Raw genomic sequence first — 23,174 nt, forward strand, 5'->3', positions numbered from 1 at the left:
ATTTCTACATATGAGGAAGAGGAATTTACACCCTCCATCTGTACTACAAACTGGTGGTGATGACAGATTATTTTTTTTACGTCCGTTTGCAGATCTAAAAGCCGGCTAGCCTCCCAGGTCATGAAATCTCATCCAAGTCAACCTTCCAATAATACATTAATATTGTGGCCAAAGTCCAAAGTCCCATACTCGTATCAAAACCCACTATAAAAATGCTCTTTTGAAAATGAAAATATATATAAAAGATCAATAATAGGTCCTGCTTTAATGAATACTCTAAATGTTATGATCCTTTCTTGATGCAGGAGCATTTAATTGTACTATAACCAAAGTCTGCATAAAATAACTGCATGATAGGAAGACAGCAACTCCCACGAATGGACTGAAGAAGAGATGTGGGGGAGTTTCTGTATGGACCATTTTTTGCACCCTTGTCCCACCAAAAGCTATTTTTGTTGCACCAGCACATCACTTATCAAAATTCTCTCTTGACAAGGTTTTTATCGTCCCTGTGGCTTCGAAGGTCTGGAGCCATTAGGCTGCGTCTAATAGCCATCCTAAGTGGGATCATTTCGAGCGTGTAGAGGACGACCCCAAGAAGGTGACATGCAAAGATCCGCCTATCATTCGTTGACCTCAACATGACTTATCATCTGAAACATGTATGTAGCCTAACGTTGGCCACCTAGCATGGCCGCTCTAGGTACTGTAGCCTAGATAGTTTTATGGGCTACCGTGAAACAGAGTGTATTTCCCCAATGTTTCTGTATATATATAGTATACTATAGCCACGACTTCGGCGTTGTTGTTTGTGTTTTGTTTATTCCCCAAAAATATAAATAGTTAAATTAATATCATAAACTTGCGACGGCTACTCTGCAAATGTCTTGAACTAACGACGGTCTACCTCCCACACTTACTCCCTTATAACCCCCCGATGAGCCCAAGTGAATTTACAGCTTCCTGGGATGAGACCCTGCTCCCTCAGTGGAAACGCAGGCTGCTCCTCTGCTTTGTGGGGGAGCAGATTATTCAATGTGTCTGTGTTGACACTGAACTCCTCTTTGACCTTTTAATGCCGAGCCTTTTGGCTTCCTGCCATTTGAAAATCCGACCTCTGACCTCGGCTGTTCCGACAGACGCATGCGGAAGTCACCCCCTGTCGACCTTTTCACGCCACACGGGGAAGAAAATATTGTGATAAAGACATACATGCCTCCACACACAGCTCTGAAATTACTGGAGATCAGTTGCAGTCTGCAGTTCCCAGGCTGACAGTGTGTGTGTGTGTGTGTGTGTGTGTGTGTGTGTGTGTGTGTGTGCGTGCGTGCGTGCGTGCGTGCGTGTGTGTGTGTGCTTGCGTGCGTGCGTGCGCGTGCGTGTGTTTGCTTGCGTGCGTGTGTGGTTGGGTGCGTGCGGCCTGGTATTATCCTTGTTCTTCATCGAGTGCGGGGAAGACTTACTATGGCAGACAGAGTCGCCGACGGGCGTGCACACCGCCAGCTCTATCTCGATGCCCTCGTCACAGATGGTGCAGGGCAGGCAGGGGTCGAGGGGGCTGTCCCGGTCGGAGAAGGTGTCATCCACGCACTCCTCGCACATGGTGTCGTGCTCGTGGTCGCAGTGCGCGTACACCCCCTGGCCCTTGGGGCACACCGTGCAGGGCTCGCAGCGGCCGGACAGCGGGCTGAAGTAGAAGTTGTAGTTGCAGACGCAGATGGCGTCGTTGGAGTCGGTGCAGGGCGTCTTCATCCGCATCAGGCCCAGGCACATGGTGCAGGGCCTGCATTTCTCCGTGTGGCTGTAGTTCTCCGAGTAGGTCTCGCCTGGAGAGAGGGAAGAGCGGAGGAGAGGTTGGAGCCTCATGGAGATGAGGAAGACAGCCGAGACAGGGTCAGAACAAAGCTCCGAGTTCCGGTTCTGAAAGTTGAGGCCAATGCGGACGTGCCAAAAACGGCAGGTCGTCGGCCACTTGTGGGAGTCATTCCCCATTCAACCTTATGTTAAAATGCTCGACTTTACAGCTGAAATAAACATAAATATGAGGATATAAACAGGGTGAGAGAGGGAGAGAGTAAATATGAGGAGATAAACAGGGTGAGAGAGGGAGAGAGTAAATATGAGATAAACAGGGTGAGAGAGTAAATATGAGATAAACAGGGTGAGAGAGTAAATATGAGATAAACAGGGTGAGAGAGTAAATATGAGATAAACAGGGTGAGAGAGTAAATATGAGATAAACAGGGTGAGAGAGGGAGAGAGTAAATATGAGATAAACAGGGTGAGAGAGTAAATATGAGATAAACAGGGTGAGAGAGTAAATATGAGATAAACAGGGTGAGAGAGGGAGAGAGTAAATATGAGATAAACAGGGTGAGAGAGTAAATATGAGATAAACAGGGTGAGAGAGTAAATATGAGATAAACAGGGTGAGAGAGTAAATATGAGATAAACAGGGTGAGAGAGGGAGAGAGTAAATATGAGATAAACAGGGTGAGAGAGTAAATATGAGATAAACAGGGTGAGACAGGGAGAGAGTAAATATGAGATAAACAGGGTGAGAAAGGGAGAGAGTAAATATGAGATAAACAGGGTGAGAAAGGGAGAGAGTAAATATGAGATAACCAGGGTGAGAAAGGGAGAGAGTAAATATGAGATAAACAGGGTGAGAAAGGGAGAGAGTAAATATGAGATAAACAGGGTGAGAGAGTAAATATGAGATAAACAGGGTGAGAGAGTAAATATGAGATAAACAGGGTGAGAGAGGGAGAGAGTAAATATGAGATAAACAGGGTGAGAGAGTAAATATGAGATAAACAGGGTGAGAGAGTAAATATGAGATAAACAGGGTGAGAGAGTAAATATGAGATAAACAGGGTGAGAGAGTAAATATGAGATAAACAGGGTGAGAGAGTAAATATGAGATAAACAGGGTGAGAGAGTAAATATGAGATAAACAGGGTGAGAGAGGGAGAGAGTAAATATGAGATAAACAGGGTGAGAGAGTAAATATGAGATAAACAGGGTGAGAGAGTAAATATGAGATACACAGGGTGAGAAAGGGAGAGAGTAAATATGAGATAAACAGGGTGAGAAAGGGAGAGAGTAAATATGAGATAAACAGGGTGAGAGAGTAAATATGAGATAAACAGGGTGAGAGAGTAAATATGAGATAAACAGGGTGAGAGAGGGAGAGAGTAAATATGAGATAAACAGGGTGAGAGAGTAAATATGAGATAAACAGGGTGAGAGAGTAAATATGAGATAAACAGGGTGAGAGAGTAAATATGAGATAAACAGGGTGAGAGAGTAAATATGAGATAAACAGGGTGAGAGAGTAAATATGAGATAAACAGGGTGAGAGAGTAAATATGAGATAAACAGGGTGAGAGAGTAAATATGAGATAAACAGGGTGAGAGAGTAAATATGAGATAAACAGGGTGAGAGAGTAAATATGAGATAAACAGGGTGAGACAGGGAGAGAGTAAATATGAGATAAACAGGGTGAGAAAGGGAGAGAGTAAATATGAGATAAACAGGGTGAGAAAGGGAGAGAGTAAATATGAGATAACCAGGGTGAGACAGGGAGGGAGGGAGGTGGTGAGTCTATGACATTAATCATGTTTACTGCACATTCATTAGATAGGTGGACACATTGACCCAGTGGGCTCTGAGTGATTTGAGCTCAGGGATAAGAAAGCTGCTCTTGTTGGAGATGCAGTCAGAAGTCTGCTGCCTGCGCTCATCATCACTGTATCGATCCCCGTGTTTGTGCTGCGCTGAGTTAACGGCTTTAATCTGAATCATAAACACAAAGTGCCGTGTATGCCTCCACCTACTGATAATAACGGCACAGATGATGGGAAATCCTCTACAGGCGTCAAAACAATGAGAAGGCCTATACAGTTAATGGATTTAAAGAGTTTTACCATTACCAATACAGTGTGTCAGTGGTTCTCAAAGAGGGGTCCCTAGGGGTCATTGAGGGGGTTCTCCGCAAAAAGGGTAATAATTTAATTAGCACTAGAAAGCTAACCATAAGTAACACAATATATTGTGTTACGTATATTGTGATTTTGCACATACAGGTTGGTCAGTGAAGACTTCTTGTTGTTTGGCCTTCTAGCCCTCTGTACTCAGGTCACCACCCTTGTATTGTATTGTATACGTCAATTGCACTTTTTGTATGTATGGCTTATGCTGCAAAACCAATTGCCCTTCGGGGACATAATAAAGTCAACTTTAACTTAAACAATGACAGAATGTCTGACTATTTTGCTCATGGGTTTCATAAACTTTCTGTAATAAAACATCTAAAGGTGTGACGACCCTCCCACTCTCCTGGCCCTGTCTTGCAGCCTGGTGTTTGGCTGATTGGGTGCACCTGGGCCCGGTGCGCTCATTGGGCTTACAGTAAGAGGACCTTCAGACCGTTCAGTCACTCTCCCTCCTCACCAATGCAACTTTTGTTGCGTGTGTTTGTTTAATGTAGTTTGTGTTGACAAGTTATTTTCCCTTAGTTTTAGTTAATAAATTATTGTTTTAACTTGTACTTAGGTGTAGACCCCTCAGATCTTACGACCCTGCTCAAGAAATTAACAAACGAGGAGTCATACACCAAAGTAAAAGTTACAACACAAACAACAGAAAATGTGCATTGGTGAGGAGGGAGAGAGAAAGGTCTTTCCTAAGCCCAATGAGTGCACAGGTGCACCCAATCAGCCTAACGACCCCAACACCAGGCTCCAGAAAGACAGGGGAGAGTGGGAGGGTTGTCACAAAAGCTAAAGTCTTATCAGATGGGGGACTCTGGGACAAAATCTTATCAAATGGGTGTCCGTGGTCTAATTTGTGTCACTTTAGGGGTCCTTCACATGAAAAAGTTCAAGAACCACTGGATAGGTATCCTGGAGCAGTGGTTCTCCACTGGGGACACACCAGGGGGTCGCAAGATGATATGGGGTGATTTTTGTATACTAAAATGCATTAGCATTTTTATTGTGGAATGATGAACTTTTGCGACCTTGAGAATGATGTTGGACAGAATGAGGTATAAAAGCTCTTGACTAATTGCTTGCCTGCTGGTTTTCAATTACTTCAAACACTTTGCATTTGCTCTCCGGGAACGTTTGCGGTGGGAACAGTCGGGAAAGTGCGTCGACGAGGAAGTGATGACCTCAAATTGGTTTATTCTTACGCTCAGGAAAAAGACTCGGGGGGCCGTCAAAACCAAGACATCCCGTTTCAACAGCACTTACTGTAGAACCATCCAACTACTGAATGGCTCGAGCAGTTCTCCACTCCCACCTCAAGACCCATCTCTTCTCCACCGCCTTCTCTTAGTCCCCCCCACCCTCCCCCATCCATCCATCCATCCATCCATCCATCCATCCATCCATCACTGTCTGTTGCACCAACATCGACCCCCCCCCCCCCCAGTGTTTACTGTATGTCATCTTTGTCTGTTATTTGTTCACTATCGTCGCTCCTCCCCCCGCACTCAGTGTTATTGTGTAAAGCTTCTTTGAGTTATTGAAAAGCAACATATAAGTTCTGTTTATTATTATTATTATAGATGTAACTGTACATCAGCACTTTACGCAAAGCACCTGGCACAGGAAAAGGACTAAAAAAACCAAGACATCTCGTTTCACCCACAGCACTTACGGTACTGTAAAACCATCCAAATAATGAATGGCTCCCCAACTCTGCATCAGATTCAGCACTTTATGAAAAGCACCTTAAACAGCCCACACTTTAAAGCATCTGTCGCTTTAAAGTACCTAACACTTTATTCTCATTTTTGCATTAGACCTCTTGGACTGTAATCCGTGGATACGTTTTGTGGAGTGGGGGGAGTGTTTGTATTGTTTTTGATCATGAGCACACCGAGACAAATTCCAAACAGCTATGTTGTATGGCAGCAAAGTATTGAATCTTGAATCTTGAGAGTTCTTAGGGTCACAAAGTAATCTATTAATATTGCATGTTTCCTAAATAGAATTATTTTCAGATATAATCGGAAGCCTTCTGAATTATGCATAAAGAGTGTGCGTGCCTTTTAGTGGGCAAATGCGATGTGTCGTGCAGAGGGGGAAGGAGGCACTGAGACAGGGTTTACACTGATACCCACTCAGATGCCATGTCACTTTCTCACAGAGGAGAACATGAGAGCGGTCACCTTGCGCAGGCTGCGGTTCAGACTGACAGAGAGCTATCTGTGAGCGTCTTTTTTTCCTGCCATTACGTAGAAACCATCTGTCAGATGGCGAGGTGAGGGAGTTCAACCTAAACCCAAACGATGATGTCATAGCATGACATCATGGCATAGTAAATATTAAAATTAATATTAATACGCCGTTGACTGTTTTAAGCTGATATCACAGAGATATTTAGTTCTCAATTTTACAAAATAATGCAGGTAGCAGTTATGGATGACTATCTAGACGTCTCAACTTTCATTCTGGTGCTATATGCACAGGTTTTCAACATCGGTGCAGGACATTTTATCAACATCTATTCACCGTTAAAATCTTTAAAATCTTAAGAACCTTGTTTGACTGTAGCATAGAAATAAATCAACAGCTTTCCTAGACAAAGTCACGTGACTGCAGCTGAGTCTGTTCTGTGTGTAAATGCAGTGGTGTATAAAGTACTCGAAATCCATACTTGAGTAAAAGTATAGATACTTTACCAGAAAATGACTTGGGTAAAAGTCAAAGTCACCCATTAAAATATTACTTGAGTAAAAGTCTTAAAGTAGCTCATATTTTCTGTACTTAAGTATCAAAAGTATTGTTTTATATTAAATGTACTTAAAAGTATTGAAAGTAAAAGTACAAGTAAATCCTGTTTATAAAAAAGCAAGATTTTCAGAATTTTTTGCTTTATTGTGAGTTTGCTTACATATTTACCTTATAGTCTGCCATTTGAACTGACTGCAGCTTTTGGCACAAGTGCCTATATAATAATAATCATCATCGTCATCATCATCATTAACACCATCCATCATGGACATCTCCTCCATAGCTAATATGCCTGGATATTGTCACAGCCAAATAAACAGTTAATCAATGTAATCACTCAAATTAAACTGACATTACCTTTCTGAAACACATGACATTATTTGGGCTGTGACAAATTAGCGACAGTTACACTAGACTAGCAACGGAAATACCACGATTTACTTTCAGAATAAAATGCTTCTCACCTTTGGAGAAACAAATACATAATTTCAACGAATGAAACGGAAAATCGAAATACTTGTTTTGATGTTAAGATTACATATGGCATTAAACTGTGCCTGTAAAGCATTACTCAAGATTAATATTAAGTATAAGGATTATATTTTGAAATCCTTAAGCGGAAAACCTATACTTTTACGCTCTGGCTGCGTGGATGCTTGACCAATTTGAAGCTTACCTCAAGAGACGCTTGTTTTCTGGTGGCATATTCCCTCATTTTGGTTCCATTGGACACAATGTAAAGACAATTTAAAGTAATTAACCGTCGGATTTCAGCCTGTGGGAACTTGTAACATGGATGAAAAGACTTGGGAAGCGCTGACGGTAAGCGATTAGTCTCTTAGAACAGATGAGTTGGCTTCCGCAATTTTCAAATGCTTCCGCCATACCGTCTGTACTTCGTTAGTCTGGGCACCTTTCATCCCGCTTTTTGTCATGGGGCGTAAACCACGGAACCAGAATGAACACCGGAAGGCAGTGCGCCAAAAAACATCTTTGTTGCCGTTAGCTTGACGTCTCTTGCCTCGATTAATTGTCTGATGCAAAACTTCTGTATTGGCTTAAAAGATGTGAGATTGTGAATCCGCAATGTTTCTAAAAGAACTTCTTCAAAAACTTCGTTCGGTACGTCCATCTTTTGTTTTGTTGTTTGCCGTTCTGATACTTGGGTCAAATTGTCAAGTTAACGTAAAAGTTGACGAGCTAGAAACGCTGCCCATCCGGTCTAGGGCGGGCTCTAGGCCGGAACCAGGTAGGGTGACAAAATCAATTGTGAGCGGAAGCCAGGCTCTTTCTCGCCGAGAAGAGCCTGGTGACGCGAGGTTAGTACTTCGTGGGGGAGAATCATGCACCAACCGGAATGGGAAGTAGAAAGGCGGGTTTTCCGCTCATTAGTCCAATCAGAATCGCAGAAAGGCGGGTCTTCCGCTCATTAGTCCAATCAGAATCCAATATGCCGCATTTTTCGTGGACACGTGTCGTGATTGGTCGGATTCCGTCAAACTTCTTTCCTGTCTGAAGGTTTTTTTCCGAACTTTCTTGTGCATGTTCTGGGGGTGTAACGTACAGACTGTGTATAGCTGCATTCGCCGGATGTAGATGAGACAGTCTGTTTTAAGAGACTAGTAAGCGATTGGCAAACGCAACTCGCAACACAGAAGCACTGATTTGCTAGCCAGGCTACTGATTCACCACAACACCAGCTGTTTGTTTATTTTATAGTAACGAGTAACGAAGATGATTTTGAGAAATGTATCGGAGTAAAAGTATAGATTTTATTACGAAAATGTAGTGGAGTAAAAGTGAAAGTTGAAAGAAAAATAAATAGAAGTATTTGTACTTTGTTACTTTACACCACTGTGTAAATGTTACAGCCTAGTAGAGAAATGCTAAAGAATATACTACCTAGCTTTACTTAAAATAATAAGCCATATTGTTTTTCACAGTGATCCTGCACTGTAGCCACCATCAAACTGAGTCTTCAATATGCTCTGCTGCAGTAGTGATGCCAGGAGGATGCTCCGTCCATTTGGGTAAAAGTAATTAGCGACATCCCAGAAACAACTGACTGTACTAATATGTAAAGTACAATGATTCACTATTCATTTTAATATACATTTTAATTAAAAAGAATATTATCAAATGGTCAAAGGTTGTTTTGGAAAACTTTTTCTCAAAGTGGGGACTTCCATCCGCCAATAATTTTAGAATTGTTGAATAAATTCAATCAATCAATCAATCAATTGGTAACACTTTATTTGGATAGTCCATCTACAGAGGGCCCACAGAGTTCTATTTGTAATGTAACATTTCAACAGCTTATTAGTTGACATTCAACTGTTTAACAGATGTTCAACAGATTATATCTAGGGTATGTGACAATTCATGGACATGCAGTACCTACATATGACACTAAGTGCAGGTGCGTGGAATGGGAAGCAAACACGTTGAATCTCAACTAATAAAACACTACAGACAAAGCCAAATAGTTGAATTGTTAAATGTCAACTAATAAGCTGTTGAAATGTTACAAATCCTCTGTAGACTCACTCTGTAGGCGGACTAGCCAAATGAAGCGTTACCAATCAATCACACAAACAAAAGCATGCGTGTGTCCTCCCCATTTGAGTCGTTGGCAATGTGTGTTTTAATTGACTGTGTGAATGTGTCTGTGACTTTGCACAACTCCCCTCTGTGGTATGTATGTATGTGTGATGTTCACGAGGAGTGGTGGGAGGTGTGTTGAGCAACAGCATCATGTCAGTGTGAAAAGCCCTGCGGCGGTGTCCCAGCACTTGCTTTGCCTTGTAAGCTGTAAACACTGGCACAGACTGAGGCACTAACACCTCTAACACCGTGTAAACAGCAGCACTGCTCAGACGCCCACAATGAAGGCTGTCACATTATACAGACAGGCAGGCAGGGCGGAGCAGGAGCAGGGAGGGCTAATGATTTTCACACAGGTAGGGATGATGGCACATCGGCACGGGAGATGGAGAGACTCTGCAGGTTCAAGTAGCCGCTCGAATCGCTCAGATGAATCCCAATACTGTTTGACACGATGTAATGCGATACAGACTCGGGAGGGTCTGCTGCGCAAGGTCCAGGGTCTAAAAATGGTCCAAACATATGAGTTAGTGATCAAGATGTTGAGAAACCGCTGACGCACGACTGGGACAGACAGGTCAGGGGAAATGGGGCAGTGGGGGATGTGAGTGAATTGAGTTGACTCCTTAGATAAGTCCAGCAAAACGCCTTCGCAACCTGTGTTATTTGTATTTATTTTTTACTTCTATATCTTCTGCTTCCTTGTGGTGCATGGAGGCACACGTTGCGGAAGAGAGTGACATTGACTGAATGACCCGGGCCTTCGATCCGGAGCAGGATAAATAACAGACATCAGAGGTAAATAATTATTTGGATTTGTGATCTTGAAGCCTTTGTTTTCTTTCCAGTCAGGCTCAACGGAGTAAACCTCTCCTCATTCGTTTCAATTATCCCACAGCGCACAGGCTTCCTAGCTCATTTACACTTGCGTGCATGTGAGCCCCCTCTGCACTCCTTGTGTATAAACAGTTCTAAATGTGACCATATGCACTGAGTGTTCAACAGCCACAGGAAAAGTGAGTGAGTGTGTGTTGTGTGTGTGTGTTGTGTGTGTGTGTGTTGTGTGTGTATGAGAGAGAGAGAGAGAGAGAGAGAGAGAGAGAGAGAGAGAGCGAGAGAGAGATGGAGATGGAGATACCGAGACTGAGGCACCAACAGTAAAAAAAGAAGTAAAAGGTCATCATGAATCACCACATCCAGGTGGTAAGTATCTGGCTTCTTAAATAAAATATTATCTTCTTTCTAATTGTCCCCAATTGAGCAATCTTCACATCAGAGCATATTACAGAAGGCAACCGTTGGTGGGTTAGGATGGCCTTTGGTAAGGGGGGATGTGGCAGCCTAAGGGAGGACGATGCACTTAAAATGTGCCACTTCAGCCTGAAAAGACCCCATTCACAAACACTCATGTGTTTCGACCCCATTAACGTCATCAATAATGTAGGTTTGGACGGCCTTGAAGCTGCCCGACGTTCTCCACCATCAGCACTTTAGGTGTGAGCTTTTAGGGAGACCGGCTGGCCCTTCCTCCTGCTCCACAGTATGTCAGCGGCCATGTTTCAGCACAGACTCTTCCAGCTGACCCCGTGCCGACTGTGCTTTCAGCGGACATTTCTGCATGCCATTATCGCCCTGCTTGGTCCATATCAAAACAGGTGTTTTGAGGATATGAGTCAAGCTATTATTACTGTAGGAGACCATGAGTAGATGTATTCACCTTATTCTTTGCCCATACAAGGACGCTTCTGCATGACGTCATTTCGTAATCATCTTTCCGGTTTTAAACACGGAAGTAGAGTACGCCTACCAGGGCCATAACCAGGGTTCTGAAATAGGGGAGGTCCAGCAAGGGGAGGTGCATTCGGTGGCGCCCGCAAGGGCGCCGCCAAAAAAAATTTGAGGGTTTTTTCCCCCCTTTTTTAGCCATATTTAGAGTAATATATCATTTTAAATCAACATTAGGATTATACTGTTGTGATGTCATTATTCAGTATATTCTCTTTCATGTCACCACCTGCTCAGCTCTCCTGTCAACATAATTGTAACTAACAAACACAAACTGTTTTAGCCAAATTCATATCAAAATGACACCTACAAACACAGGTACACAACCCAAGCCGTACACAACACACAAAGTCATCATCGATAATAAAAAAAACATACAGAGGGACATTTATTTATTCCTGATAGGAACGATTGAAAAATAAAATAAAATATATTATGTTGTTTTTAACTTTACACCACCTCTTTTTGTTACTTATTGGGTCATGAAACTGAAACCATGCATATAGCCACCTGCATACCTGACTTCGGGAGCTTGGCAATTGGCATCATGCATGATTAGCCAGTAGCATCCCAACGTGTCACACAGGTAACATTACTTAAGAGACAGACTAGACACTTACTTTCTTGGTTGTTGCTAAAAAATCTGTCAGTGTCACTCACTGTCTGTCGTTCACATCGCTCACTGTCTCACAGCTCGCTCACCTTCAATTATCTCGCCAGGCAGACAGACAGTCATCACTCACCACCATGCTGCTGCTCTCTCTGAATCAAGTTACCGCGGACGCGGCGTCAGATGACTTCCTGCCTGACCTGCCTTTCGTTTCAAAATAAAAGCGATCCCGTGTTTTTCATGCTTTTCCATGCAGATTGTTTTATAAAAAAAAAAAAAAAAAAAAAAAATTCCTCTGAAATATTAGGGGAGGTCCGGACCTCCCCGTCCTCATAGCTAGTTACGGCCATGACGCCTACCATAGTCATTTAGACTTGCCAAAAAGCTGTTTTCAAGCTAAAAAAAACCCAAACTGTTTTAAAGTTTTAATATTTGTCAGGTGAGAACGTAACATATATGTGACCAGTTTATCAGAATAACGCCTATTGGAAATCCTTAACGAGCAGCGATGACCGGGAGCGCTGACTGTGCTCACACCGGTCGGACTAGCTATCTGTCAATGGTCAAACCCTACTACTGGCAGTGAGAAAACACTGTCAACGTTTTTTTGTAACTAACGTTAAATGCCGACCGGGTACAGCCATCGGCTCCTCGCAGCAGTAACGTTATGAACATGTAACTGAAGTTGGCCGCAGTGTAGCTTAATTCTGAATGTTGCCAAACTTCATTCATACTGATGTTTTATTTTGAAAATGGCTGCCAACTAGCGTTGAACCGGAAGAACAAATACGTTGCATCGAACGCGGAAGAGAGAAAAAGTGGGCATGGTGAATAAGGTGAATAGAGTAGATGAGAAGATGAGTTATAGCAATCAACAGTTCTTCCTGTATCCCTGACCTGACTACCTTGCTGTTTTCTCTTCTCTTAAAAAGAGAAGCTGATCCCCACTCCGCTGACCCCAGCAAGGCCACTCTCATTTCCCCCTTCATCATTCCCCAGTGATCCCAGGTTGAAAGCCGTTCCTGACGCTCTGTTTCAATCTTCAGCAAACGACGCTGTGATTCTACTTTCCTTTCCTTCCCCCAGAAATCCCCACTGAACCCCAGTCATCCAGGGCTCTTTTTAAACGCTTCGTTGCATCGTAGGCCTCTGCCTGTTCTTCTCTCTGCAGCCTCACAGATCTTCACTCAGTGTTTTTGAATGGTTCACTAAGTGAGGCAGGTCCGGTCCTGTTGTCTCCCGTGACGGGCAGAGCCAAGTGGAAAAGACTGTTAAATATTTCAGCGCTGCTGACATTGGCAATCATCTAGACCTGAGAGAGAGAGAGAGAGAGGCCGTGGAGGAGCAGAGAGTCACACCGACAGGATGTGGGGAATTAAGGGGGGTTGTGGTAAATAAAGATTCCCCCATATTTACCACGAAACAGGAAATGCACTTTAGAAAGTAGTGACCTATCTATGTATTTATAGCTTTTGTCTTTGCCACGGCGCTGGGCCAGCGGCCCCGCCGGGGTCAGGGGATGAAAACATCAGGACACTCAGTCAGTCAGTCAGTCAGTCATGGGTGAGTTTAGTGGGGAAAGGGCCGTAGCTAGGGATAGGAAGGTGCCAGAGAGTCAGGATTTGAGGGGTGGATAGCAATAGTGGCTATAGGGGGATATGGGTGGTGTTTCGAAGGGGCAGGGAAAGGGGCCATATGGATAGGAAGGTGGTAGAGAGTCGGGATTCTAGGAGTGCAGTAGGTGGAGTGGATAGGGGGATATGGGTGGTGGGAGGGGGGTGGCAAGGAAGGGGGCGGGGCAAGGGAAAAGGGGCCGTAGGTGGAGTGGCGCCATGGGCTTGTCCAGGAAAAGGTCCGTGTTTTCAGTGTAATTCCCACTCGGCCCTATTTGAGTGTTGGTGCTTCTGGGGGCAGCAGGTACATTAAGATTTTATCCACAGAGGCAAAAACAACATCGAAGCCGACGAAAATGCACTCATGCCAGAAATTGACTGCAACCTCTCGGGTGTTTCAACTTAATTGTTGCGTGTTTATCAGCGGTGAATAGCATTTCTGTATTGCGGGGCAGGATAATTGTTCTCAGTTGGAGGCACAATAGGCTTTTCAATATGGTTTAATTAGCTGGATCAAATGAGTAAAGATGCATTGATGTAGCAGTATGCATGATGAATGAGCAGATCGTGCCCTTTGGTGCCTGGCCCTCTAATACCATTGTATCCGCTAATACAGACGATGAGTCACACCAAGCGATGGGGGGGGGGGCTGAAGGAAGAGGATACAGAGCAGAGAACAGAGAGATGCGGCGGTGGAGGGATGGTGGTGTGGAGTGGTGCTGCTGGAAAAGGGCTGGCGCAGGAGACGGGGCTCATCACAAACGGAGCAGCAGTCTAACCGTGCATTGCTCGCCACTGTGTAGTTTCTGCAGAGATATTAAAAGCGAGTATGACGTGTGAGAAGGATTCCTCGTGTCGTCAAGCCAGAAGATGAAGTCCAGACGCTCCTGAAGCAGATTAGTGTACAAACTGCAGACACCTCTTGGACTCGCTCAACCAATTTCCTGCTCCAATCTATCATATTGGATGTTTGCTGATGATTATTATTAACTCTCTCTGTCTCTGTCTCTGTCTCTGTCTCTGTCTCTGTCTCTGTCTCTGTCTCTGTCTCTGTCTCTGTCTCTGTCTCTGTCTCTGTCTCTGTCTCTGTCTGTCTGTCTCTCTCTCTCTCTCTCTCTGTCTCTCTCTCTCTTTCTCTCTGTCTCTCTCTCTCTCTCCTCTCTCTCTCTCTTTCTCTATGTCTCTCTCTCTCTCTCCTCTCTCTCTCACTTCAACCTTCTAACTCTCCATCTATCAGCATGATTGGAATATTAACAACAGTGATGCAAAAATAAATGCAGGAGAAACCACGTTCATTTATCAATTTTACATGGCCTTTACTTTGACAACTCAGCCTACTTTCAAACATTTTGCACCCACACCCGTTTGTTTTTGTCAATTTCATGGGCAGTACCTTTGCCAGCACTGACTTAGTGTGACACAGCTGCTTTATGTGACTTCCTCTTGCATGACTTTCTCTTTCTTTTTCTTTTTGGCTCCTTGCCCCTCTACCAATTGCTGACTCTAATTTCCTCGAGGCAGAGACTCAAATCTTCAAAGGGGCGAAATCAAGCAGATTGGATTCTTAATAAGAAAACACAACACAGCAGAGAGATTAACATCTGTGATGTGAAAGTTCAGAAGTTCAAGGGTAATCAGAGTCTTCATTTTGTTTGCCAGAAAAATGCAAGTCAGTCTGCAAGCTTTCATAATATAATTTGATAATTACACTGGAAATGACATCCCGTTGCTATTTTTGAGGGGCTGGTTTGGACAAGAGAAGGTTGTTTGGTGTGAAAAGGCTTTTAGTCCGCAGGTCTTGTTCAGTTATTCACTTGCCAGCATTTACATGATATCTTGTGGGGATTTATTAATAAAACAGGACATCCACTGACCAACCGCCTTAACAAGCCTAATTTTGGATTTCTGCTCTCTGTGCCACCGTAGAGTCTGGATACACCACAAATTAGCATAATGTGAACTGACAGATAAATAAATAAGGTAACTTCAAAGGTAACGTACAAAACTGCAGAGACTCAAAACAGCAGATTGGAAGCATGCTTGTCGCAATTACTCTGTGCCTCCTGAATGCAGTGATGAACGTGACCTATTGTTTGACGTTGACTTAGCGTTCTGACCAAAGAGTACGGACCACCGTCTTAAAGGGCAAAGGGGGGGGCTTCATACGCTGCAGGGGTGTAATGAAAGACCCCCGAGTTTGAGAAGCACATATTTGTTTAGGCAAAGCTCTTCCTCTCTGCGATGTTGCGGCGTTGGCACCTCTCCCGGTCTGCGCTAATGGTTCACAGCCTGAGCGGAGCTGCAAGCGAACACATTTGGACCCACTTACAGGCATCAAACACACATTTCTGTTCTATTTCTTGGGACACTTGGTAAAGGCACAGCAGACACTTTGTACTAATGAGCAAATTGAGCAATAACAGTTAGTTTAAAGCTTTGTCATTCTAGCTGGGAGCTCGGAGACTGAGCCGGAGTAAAGGCATACAAGGTGACTTATAATGTTTGTTTGTTTGTTTGTTTTTTTGCGTGTGTGTGTGTGTGTGTGTGTGTGTGTGTGTGTGTGTGTGTGTGTGTGTTGTGGTGGGGGGGGGGGGGGGGGGGGGGGGGGGGGGACATACATCCATGCAGTTGTGGGGGTGGCTGTGACTCAGGAGGTAGTGCAGGTAGTCCACCAATCAGAATGTCGGAGGTTGGATTCCTGGCTCGTGCAGTGGGCATGTCGAAGTGTCCTTGGGCAAGATACTGAACCCTAAATTGCTCCTGATGGTTGTGCTAGCACCCTGCATCATAGCTTGCAGCCATCAGGATGTGAATGTAGGCATTATTGTAAAGTGTTTTGAGTGGTCGGTAAACTAGAAAAGCGCTATATAAATGCAGTCTATTTACCATTTGTGCTGCTGTACATCAGTTTACATGTGTACCAATTTGAGCTTGATTGTTCCCAGACTGAGTTTAAATCACATCCACTTGAAATGTTTCAGGATGTGGAGTATTCAACGCTTTGGTGTGAAAATGTTGTCCGACCAATCTCCACCGTATAAAGGAATAGAGTAGTGATGCTTTCTTTCATGCGCAGATGATCACGTTTGTTTTGTAACCCTTCGAATTTACTCAATTCAAGAGCAATTGTTCCCATCTCACGTGTGCACATGTATATGTATGTAACATAAACAATGGTCTACTCACTGTCCAAGCACTGGGCACAGACCGTCTGAGTGGCGCCACACTTCTTCACCACTCCTTCTCCAGGTGGGCACTCCAGGCAGCACTCTCCGCTGCTGGTGTACTGGCCCGAATCACAGGGGACCTGCACCGCCCGCTCCGTCTTCGACGCCGACACTACCCCCACCTGGAACATCGGGACAGCAGCACGGCACGTTAGAACAAAACACACACAAACATCTCCGGTGTGCAGAGTGGCTTAAAAACAAACCGGTGGAAATTACTGCCAGGTGTCCATCCTGGTCCTTAACTCCAGACCCTATCAGGATTGATCATAAATCATGCTGTCTCCACCTATACGGGACACACTGAACAAGGCAGCAGCCTAAACTGCCTTAATAGCCGCCCCAAAGGCACATCAGGTCTAATAGTAAACGTATGACATGCCGTGGCCAAGGTAATAACCATAACATGATGCGCACACAGCACTATACAAATGCCCTTCCCCATTACTGTCTAGAGGTGAGAGTAGCTGTGAACACGGACCCCTGCTCCCGACCACTGTTCACCTAGCCTTCATACACACACATGCAGGGCACATGTAACCCGCGTTGTATAACGTCCCCCACAGCTGAGATCGAACTCGCAACCTCTGGCATGGGAGGCGGACGCTGTAGCGAGGAGGCTAAACCCGTATGGGCTCTAGAGTCTGACGTCTGTCGCTAGGCTAGAGCATCTCTTAGGCATGGGGGAGTGAGATTTACTCACTGCACAGCATGACCGCGCTGGCTACCATTACACACACACACACACATACACACACACACACACACACACACACACACACACACACACACACACACACACACACACACACACACACACACACACACACACACACACACACACACACACACTCATCCACAAAGCATGCCTCCTCTCTCACTGCATCCAATGCTGAGGATGGTGCTACAGTTGTTTCAGCATGAGATAGAAAAAAGTATTCAAGGTAAGACAAGAGATAGAACAGACTCCTCCTCATTTACATATCACTTACTGATACACTGCTAAGTTCAAACTGAATAAGGGCAAGTGTGCAGCATGCAGATACACTATGTAAACAGCATGCAGTCACACTGTATGTAAACAGCATGCAGTCACACTATGTAAACAGCATGCAGTCACACTGTATGTAAACAGCATGCAGTCACACTATGTAAACAGTATGCAGTCATACTATGTAAACAGCATGCAGTCACACTGTATGTAAACAGCATGCAGTCACACTGTAAACAGCATGCAGTCACACTGTATGTAAAGAGCATGCAGTCACACTGTATGTAAACAGCATGCAGTCACACTGTATGTAAAGAGCATGCAGTCACACTGTATGTAAACAGCATGCAGTCACACTGTATGTAAACAGCATGCAGTCATACTATGTAAACAGCATGCAGTCACACTGTAAACACCATGCAGTCACACTGTATGTAAACAGCATGCAGTCACACTGTATGTAAAGAGCATGCAGTCACACTGTATGTAAACAGCATGCAGTCACACTGTATGTAAACAGCATGCAGTCATACTATGTAAACAGCATGCAGTCACACTGTAAACACCATGCAGTCACACTGTATGTAAACAGCATGCAGTCACACTGTATGTAAACAGCATGCAGTCATACTATGTAAACAGCATGCAGTCACACTGTATGTAAACAGCATGCAGTCACACTGTATGTAAACAGTATGCAGTCACACTGTATGTAAACAGCATGCAGTCACACTGTATGTAAACAGCATGCAGTCATACTATGTAAACAGCATGCAGTCACACTGTATGTAAACAGCATGCAGTCACACTGTATGTAAACAGTATGCAGTCACACTGTATGTAAACAGCATGCAGTCACACTATGTAAACACCATGCAGTCACACTGTATGTAAACAGCATGCAGTCACACTGTAAACAGCATGCAGTCACACTGTAAACACCATGCAGCCACACTGTAAACACCATGCAGTCACACTGTATGTAAACAGCATGCAGTCACACTGTAAACAGCATGCAGTCACACTGTAAACACCATGCAGTCACACTGTAAACACCATGCAGTCACACTGTATGTAAACAGCATGCAGTCACACTGTAAACAGCATGCAGTCACACTGTAAACACCATGCAGTCACACTGTAAACACCATGCGGTCACACTGTATGTAAACAGCATGCAGTCACACTGTATCTAAACAGCATGCAGTCACACTGTGTGTAAACAGCATGCAGTCACACTGTATCTAAACAGCATGCAGTCACACTGTGTGTAAACAGCATGCAGTCACACTGTATGTAAACAGCATGCAGTCACACTGTAAACAGCATGCAGTCACACTGTAAACAGCATGCAGTCACACTGTATGTAAACAGCATGCAGTCACACTGTAAACAGCATGCAGTCACACTGTATGTAAACAGCATGCAGTCACACTGTAAACAGCATGCAGTCACGCTGTAAACAGCATGCAGTCACACTGTGTAAACAGCATGCAGTCACACTGTAAACAGCATGCAGTCACACTGTAAGTAAACAGCATGCAGTCACACTGTAAACAGCATGCAGTCACACTGTATGTAAAGAGCATGGAGTCACACTGTATGTAAACGGCATGCAGTCACACTGTGTGTAAACAGCATGCAGTCACACTGTATGTAAACAGCATGCAGTCACACTGTATCTAAACAGCATGCAGTCACACTGTATGTAAACATCATGCAGTCACACTGTATGTAAATAGCAGGCAGTCACACTGTGTGTAAACAGCATGCAGTCACACTGTATGTAAACAGCATGCCGTCACACTGTGTGTAAACAGCAGGCAGTCACACTGTATGTAAACAGCATGCAGTCACACTGTGTAAACAGCATGCAGTCACACTGTATGTAAACAGCAGGCAGTCACACGATGTAAACAGCATGCAGTCACACTGTATGTAAACAGCATGCAGTCACACTATGTAAACAGCATGCAGTCACACTGTATGTAAACAGCATGCAGTCACACTGTGTAAACAGCATGCAGTCACACTGTATGTAAACAGCATGCAGTCACACTATGTAAACAGCATGCAGTCACACTGTATGTAAATAGCAGGCAGTCACACTGTGTGTAAACAGCATGCAGTCACACTGTATGTAAACAGCATGCCGTCACACTGTGTGTAAACAGCATGCCGTCACACTGTAAACAGCATGCCGTCACACTGTGTGTAAACAGCAGGCAGTCACACTGTATGTAAACAGCATGCAGTCACACTGTGTAAACAGCATGCAGTCACACTGTATGTAAACAGCATGCAGTCACACTGTGTAAACAGCATGCAGTCACACTGTATGTAAACAGCATGCAGTCACACTGTAAACAGCATGCAGTCACACGATGTAAACAGCATGCAGTCACACTGTATGTAAACAGCATGCAGTCACACTATGTAAACAGCATGCAGTCACACTGTATGTAAACAGCATGCAGTCACACTATGTAAACAGCATGCAGTCACACTGTATGTAAACAGCATGCAGTCACACTGTATGTAAACAGCATGTAGTCACACTATGTAAACAGCATGCAGTCACACAATGTAAACAGCATGCAGTCACACTGTATGTAAACAGCATGCAGTCACACTACGTAAACAGCATGCAGTCATACTGTATGTAAATTTAAATCTGCTTTAGTATTCTCATTTTGCATTTCCATGTGTCATTTGGACAAACGCTCTAAATTTCTCTTACTCAATGCCCAATTTACTCTTACTTGCTACTCGTCCTCTCCGGTGTCATCACCCCTGTTACTCCATTACTTCAACAGAGGGAATAATCTACTCTAATCATCATCATCATCATCACCATCATCTCTCTCGCTCTCTCTCTCTCTCTCTCCCTTGTTGTTTTCTCTCTCTTCTCTTTGATATAAATGCCAAACAGCTCCACTGGCAAAGGAACTGAGCCTTGTTTTGCTGGTGTACATAGCCTACATAGCCTACAACTATTCGACATAAAAGAAATGAATACGGAGACATTTCAGAAGAATGAAAAACATTGTGCTGAAACGCTTTCATGTCTGTGTGGCTCTTATTATGTAATATAAGAAAAGTTCATTTCCACTTTATTCTCATTTGCTGAGAGATCAATTCAATCTTACTCTCTCTCTCTCCCTCTTTCTTTCTGCTCGTCCTGCTTTCATTCACCAACAGATGTACTGAGCGGCAAGCAGCAAAGCCCTCTCTCTCTCTCTCTCTCTCTCTCTCTCACTCACTCCCTCTCTCTCTCTCCCTCACTGTTTCTCTTTCCCTCCCTCCCTCCCTCCCTCCCTCTCTCTCTCTCCCTCCCTCTCTCTTTCTCTCCCTCACTTTCTCTCTCCCTCCCTCCCTCCCTCCCTCCCTCCCTCTCTCTCTCCCTCACTGTCTCTCTCTCTCCCTCCCACCTTCCCTCTTGCTCTCTGTCCTTCCACCTTTTGCTCTCTAGGTGCATTTATCTCTCCTTCATGTCAGTTATAATCTGTAATCTCAACACCTCTTCTCCACTCATATCCTGCTCTACCTGCAGGATTTCCCAACACACTGCAAAAGCCACACCTGCTCCTACTCCCCGTCCCCATCCCCACCCCACACCTTAAATGTATGCAAACGTTTGCCCTCAACCCTCCATTTCCATTTGAATGTGGTTGTGGGTTGAAGTCCCAGAGTCTGGAGAAATGATGTTGGGATGCTGCCCCGTGTCCAGAGGAGACCCTGCTGTATCTGTGTGGGAGGGATTCATATCACTGAGAGCAACTGACAGGCCAACTCCCTTTCCTGTTACACTTCCCTGGAATATCATTCACTTCAGAGGCAGATAATGGGGAGATTTAGCTGGAGGAGGGGGGGGGGGGTGTGTTGTGCCCCAGCAACATGCACACGCACATACGCTCACCCAGCTGTGATACGCTCAGTTTGTACTCTCCCCAATTTCATGCTCAATTTGGGAGTTTATTTCGAAATTTAATTCTGCCAAAGTGCGACCGACCGTCACCGGCCATAAACCAGCTGTCATAACAGAGTGTCGTCTCACATCCATCCAGGGCCGTTCACATGATGACAGCGAGCCGCACTGCCCAATTAGAGCAGCTGCTGTGGACATGCCGGGACGGGATGTGCCCTCGACTCCCCCGCCATCAACCTCTTCATCCAAATCTGAATCAACAACGTCAGCATCGACTTCAGCATCAAATAATAGCCCACACCACTGTAGGAACTGATCAACTTTGACACAAGCTTGAGCAGCCTCTCTTTATCGTCTGGGTCGTTATATAGAGTATATATAACTCCTGCAACTGCAATCCAAGCATATGTCATAAACTCCATTATAGGCCAAGGCACCTGTCACTCAACAGCTCCTGGATGTGGAGCAGAAGGTTACAAAAAAATCATCCTAGAGAGTACCATCCATCTTTTCTTCCCCGGAGGAACAATAATATGGGAGCAGTGGACTCCTGTCCAGCAGTCTCACAGGATAATACTTGTGTAGCCTAACTCTTATTTAGGTAAAACAGCATCTGCATGTTTAGCAGTAATTATATCCTCAGAGGGAAATGATGCAAACTACAGATAACATCCTCTTACGTGTTAAAAGGCGAGTGTTACCATATATATATATATATATATATATAGAGAGAGAGAGAGAGAGAGAGAGAGAGAGAGAGAGAGAGAGTATAAACTCACTATTGAGTACCACAAACCTAAGTTCATTATGAATATTATAGGAATACAGTTACAGCATAAAAAAAAACAATAACAAATGTAGCGTAAAGTCAAATGAGGTTACTATAGATATATTGACTCCTGAGCACAGCAGACTCAGAATATGTCTGTTGTGTAAGGAATATGTAGGGATAATATATGGATGCAACAGTGATAGCACAGGAGATTTTTTTTAGGCTATTATAAACTCCTAGACACACACTTCACTCCTGATAGAAAAAGTACAGGCACAATATAGGAATAAAACTAAAATATGATAAGGTCACTATAAACTCACTTGTCACACACTTCAAGTCTCTGAATGAATATAATATATTACAGCAGATATAGGCTACACTTGTCCCCATAGGAAATGTGTAGGAATAGCATAGCAGACGCAGTCCCGTGCCTGCAGGAATATTATAGGAATATCATAGCAGGCGACTCACCAGTGCGCACAAAAGCAGCAGCGATAAGGTAGCAGTCATCCTGCGTCGTGGAGTCACATAAACAGATGTACACACAGGCTATGTGGAGGAGGCGAGCTGGGGAACACGACTGCTCATTTTAATTCCAGTGCCAGCAGGGATTTTATCAATGAGTCCACGCCTGGTGCGTCTCTCTCCCATCACGCGTCTGACGCTCCGGGACCTTTGGACTGGAGGCGCATCAGATGCGTCGGTTACCCCCCTCCGTACACACATGCACACACATGCGCGCACGCACACACAGCAGCAGCAGCAGACTGTCCTGTCCGGAGTGCTGCTCAGCTAGTGCACTGCGGAGGAGGCGAGAGAGAGAGAGAGAAAGAGACAGGGGGTTGCACGTCCACCCTCCAGTTTATTACCCATGATAGTTCTGCAGTAAGAGTA

General features: G+C 44.3%; 1 protein-coding gene across 1 annotated transcript in view; it reads right to left on the reverse strand.

The window, feature by feature from the left end:
- The window catches only part of ngfra (nerve growth factor receptor a (TNFR superfamily, member 16)), a gene marked incomplete at its 3' end in the record, with an annotated part of 38,537 nt that extends 15,666 nt beyond the window's left edge, over positions 1-22,871 (reverse strand). Inside the window, exons 1-3 of the mRNA XM_083649907.1 lie at positions 22,752-22,871; positions 16,546-16,708; positions 1,464-1,826 (exon numbers count right to left, since the gene is read on the reverse strand). Of these exons, the coding sequence (XP_083506033.1) occupies positions 1,464-1,826; positions 16,546-16,708; positions 22,752-22,790 (565 nt within the window). The 5' untranslated portion in view covers positions 22,791-22,871. The remainder of the gene's footprint in view (positions 1-1,463; positions 1,827-16,545; positions 16,709-22,751) is intronic.
- Between the last annotated feature and the right edge of the window lie 303 nt (positions 22,872-23,174).

The sequence above is a fragment of the Poromitra crassiceps genome, assembly GCF_964638095.1.
Source record: "Poromitra crassiceps genome assembly, chromosome: 13".
Classification (NCBI taxonomy): domain Eukaryota; kingdom Metazoa; phylum Chordata; class Actinopteri; order Beryciformes; family Melamphaidae; genus Poromitra; species Poromitra crassiceps.